This window comes from Theobroma umbraticum, unplaced genomic scaffold (genome assembly GCF_002168275.2).
Source record: "Theobroma umbraticum cultivar Fairchild unplaced genomic scaffold, ASM216827v3 scaffold_204.0, whole genome shotgun sequence".
NCBI lineage: Eukaryota > Viridiplantae > Streptophyta > Magnoliopsida > Malvales > Malvaceae > Theobroma > Theobroma umbraticum.
This window is the reverse complement of record NW_018397267.1, coordinates 2,554,177-2,564,123: the sequence shown is the minus strand read 5'-3', so window position 1 is coordinate 2,564,123 and position 9,947 is coordinate 2,554,177. Positions and strand designations below refer to the sequence as shown.

At 35.8% G+C, this 9,947-nt stretch overlaps 2 protein-coding genes and 1 pseudogene across 2 annotated transcripts; 2 read left to right on the top strand and 1 right to left on the bottom strand.

Annotated features, from left to right (window-relative positions):
* Window positions 1-107: 107 nt before the first annotated feature.
* HB-3 (homeobox-3) lies at window positions 108-2,362 on the top strand. The gene is made up of 4 exons (XM_089784924.1): window positions 108-391; window positions 740-1,507; window positions 1,817-2,060; window positions 2,303-2,362. Exons 1-3 carry the CDS (start codon window positions 262-264, stop codon window positions 2,053-2,055), a joined length of 1,137 nt encoding a protein of 378 aa, XP_089641050.1. The 5' UTR covers window positions 108-261; the 3' UTR covers window positions 2,056-2,060; window positions 2,303-2,362.
* A 3,723-nt stretch (window positions 2,363-6,085) lies between these two features.
* On the top strand, window positions 6,086-9,049 carry LOC110423708 (ras-related protein RABA1f). The gene is made up of 2 exons (XM_021438016.2): window positions 6,086-6,567; window positions 8,316-9,049. Exons 1-2 carry the CDS (start codon window positions 6,347-6,349, stop codon window positions 8,746-8,748), a joined length of 654 nt encoding a protein of 217 aa, XP_021293691.1. The 5' UTR covers window positions 6,086-6,346; the 3' UTR covers window positions 8,749-9,049.
* Window positions 9,050-9,822: 773 nt separating this feature from the next.
* LOC110424347 (cyanidin 3-O-galactoside 2''-O-xylosyltransferase FGGT1 pseudogene) overlaps window positions 9,823-9,947 on the bottom strand; it is a 988-nt pseudogene continuing 863 nt past the window's right edge.

Genomic DNA, 9,947 nt, shown 5'->3' with positions numbered 1-9,947 from the left:
AAAAAAAATGAATGAATTTTATATTTTCTTTGGGAGATGGGAATGACTGTTTATTTAATTGAGAGAAAAATTATCACAGGGTAGGTGAGGAGGCTATAAGAAGAGATGTTATGTTTGCCTGGAACAAAGCAGTACCAAAAACTAGAGAAACAAAAGGGCAATTCTATTTCTTGTTTCTCTGCTGGTTGGCTACTTTTGATTAGATATCTAGCTTAGATTTAGGCCACTATCATCAACATCTTCATCATCATCATCATCATCATGGCTTCGTCAAACAGACACTGGCCTAGCATGTTCAAATCCAAGCCCTGCAACACCCACCACCAATGGCAGCCTGACATCAATCCCTCTCTCATGTCAAGTGGTTGCCACAGAGCCCCATACTCCTCAGGTAATTGACACAATTCGCAGCTGCAATGAGAACCAACCAAGGTTTATTCAGTTCGTGTTCTCTTTTACACTTAATTAGTTGCTTCAACCATTTTCAAGCATGAAAAAGGGCCAGCTAAAGCCGTCTAGCTCACCTGAAATCCTTCCTACTTCAGGCATCTCGGATTTATTATTGCCTACATAATAAGTCGTCAGTTATCTCATTAATTTGCTCTTTTCAACTGATAATCTTTTATAGTACTTGATTATTTATGTTGAATGACGTGACCCAAAGAGAGAGATGAATAATTATAATCTGTTGTTTGAATTGCTCACAATTTTATGCTAACATCGACTGCAAACGTTACAGGATGTGAAGAGCGTAGTCCTGAACCTAAACCAAGATGGAACCCAAAACCTGAACAAATTCGCATACTGGAAGCCATATTCAACTCCGGAATGGTTAACCCACCAAGGGATGAGATAAGGAAAATCAGAGCTCAATTGCAGGAGTATGGCCAAGTAGGTGATGCCAATGTGTTCTACTGGTTCCAGAACAGAAAATCGAGAAGCAAACACAAGCTGCGCAACCTCCAAAATTCTAAACAACAATCCCAGCAAAACCAACAAACCCAGCAAACTCGTCCAATGACAAATATTACCACCATCACTGCACCTTCTTCTTCCTCATCCTCTTCAGAGAAATCTTCACCAAAAGGAGCTAATAAGAGTACTCTCTCCATGAGTTCTCCAAATGTCATCGATGTTTCCAACTCTCCAACTGCTTCTGTGAACCAGGCCTACTTTCATCAGCCCCAAAACGAGTTCTTGAACGAACCCTTTTTCTTTCCTGTGCAACAGGCTGCTGCAGGAAACGGATTTACGCAAGGGTTTGGCTTCTTTGAGCTAAATAATATGGTTCAAGTTCCTGAACAACCAGTTGGACCCTGTACAAGTCTTTTGTTGAGTGAGATATTGCACAATGGTGCATCAAAGAAAGCACATGAAGAAAAGATGAAGATGCAGCTCCAGCTTAACTACACTGGTTTCACTGCTCCTAGTACTCACACAATTTCTCCTCTCACTGCTTCCACCACTGCTACTATAACTGTTCCATCTAATATCAACCACGTTCAAGGTAAAAATTTCTAATTTTCTTTGTTCTTTCACAATTAGGGATGTTAATATAAGTTTTGTCCTACCAGTCTACCATAATTTACGCCAATATTTCATGGACTAATTGATGTACCAAAAGCTTTTGCACACGAGGGGAGAATATTTTTTGGTTGTATGTGGTAAGGAATGAGGATAAAATGGTCATTTAGAACCAGGATTTGCGATCATCATTGTCTCTAGATGGACGTGTGCATGGCTTGTTCTCTCTGAAATTGACTACTGCGTTGGTTTTATATATGTACGTGGAGTGATTCTCTGTTGGCAGGTGTAGGGGAATTGGGTGTAGTGGGCCCCGGCGGTGCGGCTAGATCGACGGTGTTTATCAATGATGTGGCCTTTGAGGTGGCCGCTGGGCCCTTCAACGTGCGGGAGGCTTTCGGTGATGATGCTGTCTTGATCCAGTCCTCCGGTCAACCTGTTCTCACAAGCGAGTGGGGTGTAACGTTGCAGCCTCTTCAACATGGTGGATTTTACTATCTGGTGCGCTCATCAATCCCCTTCGCCGTATAATGAAGGTGACAAGCTTTGTAAACCCTTTCTTAAATTTGTTTACTTTCATCAAATATACAAGTAGTAATACATCATCTCTCTGCAATGCCATTATGTATAATTTTTTTTCTTACATAAGATAGCAATGTGCATGACAGCTTGTTATTTCTAAGAATTGAAGATAAGCGGCTTTTTCTCGTGTAAACGCTGGAAGCTTTTTGCTTCTCCAATTAAGTTTGTTGATTACTGTGTTTTTCTTGATTTGCAGGTTTAGAAATGTGGAACTGGATGACATAGGCTGACACTGTCCTTTTCTTCTCTCTCTCCCTCGTTTCTCTCTCTCGAGGTTGAAACTTAGCTTTAGGTATAGTCCTTAGGGCTCTATATATTATGGTTGTATCTGGAATAGTATGAAAGCTTTGTGCACCAGTGTATTCTCTAATATCTTGCTATAAGGCAATTTATGTATGAAATATGATAGTAATTTTGCTCTTAATATGCATGGAAATAACCATACAAGTTATTACCTACACTACAACTTATAATTTCATGATCATGTTCAACTATGGTGAAGTCATTCTCCCATAAATTCAGGCAGTTTTTCGTTTTACTTGCTCATTTTTCTTCAAGAAAGTAGAACTAAAACTTATTTTTCCATAGTATTATATATTGGCCACTCGGAAATTGCAGCCATTTAGTAGCTCAAGGAATTGCAGATTTTCCTATATTTAGGGTTTAGAGTACTGTTCCAAGCTAAAATGAATCGATTTGGGTTTTACCTTTTCTGTGCAATTGTGAAATTAAAGAGTCAGATTGTGTACCCAAAAATTTAATACATATCATAGTCAGGTCACAGCAACCAAATTCTTGATTGGAACCTCTTAATTGTTTTTCTTGGAGGTTATATCTCATCTCTGAGCAATTAAAGTATGTAACTATCCAATCAACATCGGGTAATTACCTCCTCCATGAACAAATTTGGTAGCCACTTTGACTTCCTCAATTGCTGTAACGTTCAGCAAGCAAAAAAAAAAACAGTAAAAAACTTGAGAACCTACTGTTGACAAGCATGTCATTGCAGGGCAGCTGTACTTCTTCATGCATAGAAGACTCATCAGTTCTATATTATTACCATTTCAAAATTTGAAATGACTAATTACCCATTTGCAAGCTTATTAATTTGGCAAAGACGAGTTTGATTTTAATTTGAAAAAGATGTTCTAAAGGGACGATATATAGACAGAGAGAATCATGGAAACTGATCATGAATCTCCTGTAGGACTCTAAATTTGTCTTACTTGTTGTACACGATAAATATTACACAGAATTTGAACTTTGTCCGTTTGTAATTCAAAAATAGGGTTTTACTTAGGATTCACCCAACATCAAACAACCTATTCCAAGGCCATCTGCGCATGTTAGAGCGACTGAAGACCAAAGTACTTAATGTTTCGAACCATTTTCTAACATGAATGTGAAAACCCTGACCCCTCCCCAAAAAAAGGGTTTGGTCGGTCTGTAAATATTTGCCTGTTGTTTTTGGCATTGGCAGCATTGTGCTATATGATCTGATGAGTGGGGTAAAGGAGCGGGAATCAACCTTGGCGTTGAGTGGCGCAGATTTTTGACGTGCACTCTGGTGAGAACAGTGTTAACCCTCTCTCAGGCCTCAGGCCTCACACTTTTCGATTTGACAAAGCGAGTCGGATATGTCGAAAAAGAAAAGAAATTCCTCTGCTTTTGCTAGCTGCTTCCACACTACGTCACATTTCGCAAAGATTTACTGTGCTTTTTGCATGAACCATCACCAATGATAATCATGACCACTCCAACCCTTTTAGAAACATCAAACTTGGATTCCAAAGTGGATGGAGAAAAAGGCAATGGCTGGCCGTGGCAGGGTCCAGAGGCTGAGATATGGGAGACCTGTACATTTAACAGAACACGTGGCGTAGGCAGAGTGGTCAGGTTTTTCTATACATGCCCACACGTGGGGATTAGGTGTGCCAACAGTGGCTTTGATTGGATTGTTCTGCTCTTTTGTTGCAGAGGCACTTCTGTCCAAAGTATAATGCAAAGTGCAAACAAGGAAGATCGGCAGGCTCCATCCGCCATGAAAAAGCTCGTATCATTGGGGCACAATCCATTTGCATCACAAGACAAAGATTAGATTGCATTTTTCCAATCACCAACACAACTTTTTCTCTGTTCAACTCTTCAAGATGATGCAAAAGTCTTTGCTACAAAGTTAATTTACGGATTTATTAATCTCTTTTTATTTATAAGTTAAAGAAGAAAATTTCATCCAACTCATCCTGTCGAACGTTCTGTTGGGCTCTGAGTCCATTAATTCTCTGGTTCCTTGTCTTTGTCCAGTTGGACTTCTCCAGCAGGTGGCCAATGGGCTGAACAACGATTCCCTTGGGCAACACACTACTCACCAGTCCAATCTTCTTTGTCGGTACTTCCTCTTTCTGTTCCTTCTTCGAAATTACTTGAATTCAAACCCTTTCTTGAATTTTTCAAGATAATCATGATGTTGTTTCCTTTACGCTATAACCTCTCATTCTTTATATAATTAGTTATTGGCTTTGTTTTAGCTTCTATGTATCCATCTCATCCTATTATAGATTATTACTAATCAGTTATCTAAGATTGTTACTATCTACATGATCCCTGCTTCATTATCTCTTGAATTATTTTACCATTTTTTATCTAAATTGCTCATTAGACATTAAACAACTTATGCATAATCCATGATAATTCATTACAACGACATTATTAGCTATGCTGTTGATGCCAATCATTCACTTCAGATATGCTTCCTAAGTATAATTGATGATTTAATTGATTATCATTCCACTAAAGTTGGATCTTAATTTGTTTCTTTTCCCTTTTTGCCCATTCCTTACTCTTTCATGATTTCAGGCAAAGACTGTTAGTTGTAACAACAAAATATCTAAACCAAAATAGTAAGAAAATCAATAATTTTGTTTTACATTTTTTCTTTTTTCTTTTTTTTGTATCCTTTGAAATGGTACATGACAATGTTCCTATAGTCCCACAATTAACAATTCTATATGAACCTTAACTACCCAGAAAAGAACAGCAAATATTAATTCCTCTGTTTCAGAATTTTCAAAGCATTACATCATATAATAAGATGAAGAAAGAGTATTTGATAAAGAAATGTATTGCTTGTTTGATAGAGAAAGACATGAATTGTAATCATGAATTAATATTCCAATTTAATTCAAATTTAAGTGGTCAAAATCATACACTTTGATCTAATCAAATTTTGTGTCCTCATATTGACATTTCATACATCTGTGTAAAAACAAAAAACAAGAATCAACATGTAGTTTAATAATGTCCACATCTTTCAAAATATATTAAAAGAAATCAATTCCAAGTTTCACATGTTAAAGAAAAAAACATAATACTTACAAAATAAATTTAAAATTAATTAATAAATTTCAAATAAATTATTAATTTTTATTACATTCAATTAAATACTTACATTTTTATTTTGAATGAAATAAATTTTTATAATTAACGATTGATTAATTACTATTAGTAAAAATATTATTTATAATTTTTTATATTATATAGTGATGATGTGTCATATTGATATATTTAATTAGTAATGATGATACGTAATATTTTCACTTTCTAAATCAATATCAAGTTCGAATAAAAAATAATAAGTTATTTTTTGATTAATAATAATTAATTATTTTTTATTATAAAAATTTATTTTATTTAAAATACAAATAAAAATATTTAATTGAATGTAGAATAAAAATAATAATTTATTTAAATTTTTTTAAATAATTTAAATTTTTTTAAAATATTATATTAAAAAGTAACCGATCTAATTTGTCGGATGAAAACAAAAAGGTAAAAAGGAGAATATAACGATTGTAAAAAATAAAAAAAGTTGGGGTTAAAAAACAAAATTAGGCCATGGCCAGAAACTTTTCACCAAAATCTCGTGAAAAGAGGTTAATTTTGGTTAACCCACCACCAGCCATCATAATCATAGCCATTTGCCAACTAAAGACTTCCAGCTTTCAGCTGTGTTCTTTTCTTTTCCATTTTCCTCCAGACTTTCCCAAACCCAGAATTTTTTTTTTAAAAAAAAGGAAAAATGTTACCTTAACTTACCCAATAGCAAGAAAAAAAAAACGCGTTTCTTTTTCGTGTTTTCTCATTATTCTTTTTAAATATTTTGACGCCAATCGAAAAAAACATCGGACGACAAAGAAAAAGAACAAGAAGAGGGAAAACCAAAAAAGAACATAAGAGAGAAATGGGAGCTTACAGGGCGGATGATGACTACGATTACTTGTTTAAGGTTGTCCTGATTGGTGACTCCGGTGTTGGAAAATCCAACCTTTTGTCTAGATTTACAAGAAACGAGTTTAGCCTTGAATCTAAGTCTACTATTGGGGTTGAGTTTGCCACCCGTAGCATTCATGTTGATGATAAGGTTGTTAAAGCTCAGATTTGGGATACTGCTGGACAAGAAAGGTATTTGGGTTTGGCCATTCTTTTTCTTGAGTGCAGATCTTGATCTGGGTTTTTCGATTTACGGTTTGTTTTTGCTTAATTCGTGGATTTGGTTCCTTTGTTGGTGTCATCTGAAAGTTGGGATCTTGCAAAATGAGATGTTTTGAGATTTGCGTTCTGCAAAATGAATGAATTGTATAACTTTTTTGGGTAATGCAGTACATATGGTAATTCAATTGGAAGCAACAGATTGTCTTGTTAAAGCAAATTACTTGCTAATGTTCATTTTTGTCATTGTATTGAATATTAGATCTTTTGTTTTCCTCTGGAATAGAGTAAGGCTAGCCTGTTATTTTTGCTGGAGCTGGTGGATTATAATATCTACGTCATCCTCAATAGGAAACTGGACCTTCTGTTGTAATGCGGTTACCTGCTTTGTTTTTTTTGTATTGATTGCCAATTCTTTGTTTGATTGCTGGAGTGAAACATTGCGAATTTGGAATTTATATTTTATGTTAATGTGGCCTTTGTTCTCATATTAGTGCTTGTCTATAGTGCATATTGCTTTACATGACCATCCAAGAATCTTTTCTTTTCTTCTTTTATTCTCTTTCCTTTTGTTGACTGTTTGTTGTTTATCCAGTTTAGAAAGCATAGTATTTCTTTCATAAGACTAACTATTACTGCTAATGAGGATAAGAAGGATGGAAGAGATATTAAGTTATAAAACCAGGAATTAGTTGATGACAATTGGAATTAGGCATAAAAACATTGTAGTGATATATTTATAAAGTACTTAAATCAAATTTTAGTCTGTAAAAGATTTGGTCTATGACTAGGGTAATAAGCCAGGCAACCAATTGACTAACCCTTGGGACCTAGTACTTGGGAATGGAGTACATACATACCCCTAGCACTTTATTTTTGTTCTTTGAAATGGATGTTGATCTGGGAATTCTTATTCAAATTTACAGAGTTAGCTAGTGTAATATTGTTATAGAGTTCCATATACTAAGATATGGCTTTATGATCATTATTTTGGCTAAAAATAATATGATTCTAGTTTGTTTGTTTTTTAAATTGGAGGAAGGGGGATTTGAACCTTGCTCTTAAGGTAAGGGAATCATGCACCAACCAATAAGCCAAATGCTCGGATGCTATGATTTTAGTTAGTTGAATAAAGGAGAAAATGCCATTTTAGACCTAAATATTTCCCATTTGGTTTCCTTTTATTAACATAGAAGACAAGAAAATTTTAAAAGAAGGCAGTCTTAAGAAGATTGCTTCTGTTTCTTCTAGCTACTTATAGGTTCCAAATGGGATATCACATCTTTTTACTTCATTTAACTTCTCAGACATGCTTCTGCAATGTACATTATGGGTTAGCATTAATTGGATCAGGACCTTTTTCCTTTTTCTCCTTTTCACAATGAAGGGAATAGTTTCTTCATGAGTTCCTTGCTTTGACCTATAAATATAAATTTCTTTGATTCCTAATTTTCCATCACCGTGCTTTATTCACCTGCCTTTGCTTTTGAAACTATACTAAATAACTGTTGGGGAGTTACTTTTAAAGTATTATTTATGGCTTACCAAAGAAAGTCTTTAAAAGAAGGCAGAAAATAAAGCATTTTTACGGCTGGTTTTCGTTTATGGATCACCGTTTACAGAAATCTTGACATTTTTTTTTTCTGAATTTGGTGCAAATCATGATTCATGAAGCTCTAGGAATGTTATCTAATTTCTCTTTATACTGTCTTTTGCCAAAGATATCGTGCAATAACCAGTGCATACTACCGTGGTGCTGTTGGAGCTTTACTAGTCTATGACGTCACGCGTCATGTTACATTTGAAAATGTAGAAAGGTGGCTGAAGGAACTTCGTGATCACACTGATGCCAACATTGTGATTATGCTAGTTGGGAACAAGGCAGACCTGCGTCACTTGCGGGCAGTTGCCACTGAAGATGCGAAATCTTTTGCTGAACGAGAGAACACCTTCTTCATGGAAACTTCTGCATTGGAGTCTCTGAATGTTGAGAATGCCTTCACAGAAGTTCTGACCCAGATTTATCGTGTTGTAAGCAGGAAAGCTCTAGATATTGGGGATGACCCAGCAGCTTTGCCCAAAGGCCAGACGATCAATGTTGGATCAAAAGATGATGTATCTGCTGTGAAGAAAGTTGGATGTTGCTCGGCTTAAGCATGGAGAATAAGTCTAGAGATATTTATCTTTGAAATTTTATGCCTTTGTTCATATCTACATAGAAGTTTCCTGACAGCACAAAGAAGAAACATCAACAATGTATTAACCAGTTGACATTGTGCTTTGGATGCTAAACACAACTCATTTATGTTAATTAGTTTAAACTCTAGGACTTAAGATTGATGGTTTTATGTTGTTTTTCTTTGTTATTTCAAACATTTTGCTTTGAACTCCTCTTTTGTTCATTGCTCTTAGTGCCAAATCATCTTAATTTTATGTAAGTTAGGTTTGCTTCGAATCATTGTATGGCGATTAGCTTATAAAGCTTGTCCTTCTCCTTTGCTTTGAGCCTTTGATGTTAGGGGGTATATGATTATGTTAGAAAATCAAAGCTCCTCCTATAGCATCGTGTATAATCTCCGGATGCCAGTTATGCTCATTCATTTTCGTAAACGATTATAGCTACGCTCTTTTAACAGTGTTGAGGTGCTCATGCTGCTGATTCCGATCTTCTTGTTTGCCATGGTTTCACAAGAAATGAATTCGTTTGCTTACCTGGTTGAGCCGCACATGGCAGAGCTGTGTACATTGAAAATTGCTTGGGCACGAGTACAGCGCATGTTGAGAGGGCATAGCCCCGTGAGAAAAAGAATGAAGCACCCTTTTCTCAGCATAGTTGAACTTTAATGTCTTAAAAAAAAAAGGGATAGAAAAAGGAGTCCAACCGCAATCACACAACAGAGTTCACTGCAAGGTTGGACATTGGCAGGCTGCAACAGATAAAACCGCCTGAAGAAAGAAACTTTACATCATACTCAGGTAAGCCGGTACAGCATCTCTAAACAAGACAAAGTGGGCTAAAAAGAAACACCAAATTATGAGGACTTCATTTTTAATTAAAGATCCGGTCACTCTTTGCAAAGTGAAACAAAAACTATGATTGGATTATACACCACAATCTCTTCCAAGCTCAGTTGTCTAACACCAATTTCAGCAGCTTCTCTTCCTGGTCATCATGGCCTCCCCAACAATAAGTTCATTCTGGATCAACAGTCGAAACAAGAAGCTTATCTACTGTCTATAAAGGAACAAAGTAGGCGAAATTCAGAACAGTGAACAATTATATAGCGGACAACACAGCAGTAGTAATATGGATGCCCATTTGAGCAGACATAGTCTTGTTTCGCTGTACCCCC

Excerpts from the sequence above, each read along its gene's own strand:
- HB-3 (XM_089784924.1), top strand. The coding sequence starts at position 262 with ATGGCTTCGTCAAACAGACACTGGCCTAGCATGTTCAAATCCAAGCCC. Across the intron at positions 392-739 it reads CAGAGCCCCATACTCCTCAG|GATGTGAAGAGCGTAGTCCT; the intron begins GTAATTGACACA and ends CAAACGTTACAG. Across the intron at positions 1,508-1,816 it reads TAATATCAACCACGTTCAAG|GGGAATTGGGTGTAGTGGGC; the intron begins GTAAAAATTTCT and ends TGGCAGGTGTAG.
- LOC110423708 (XM_021438016.2), top strand. The coding sequence starts at position 6,347 with ATGGGAGCTTACAGGGCGGATGATGACTACGATTACTTGTTTAAGGTT. Across the intron at positions 6,568-8,315 it reads GATACTGCTGGACAAGAAAG|ATATCGTGCAATAACCAGTG; the intron begins GTATTTGGGTTT and ends CTTTTGCCAAAG.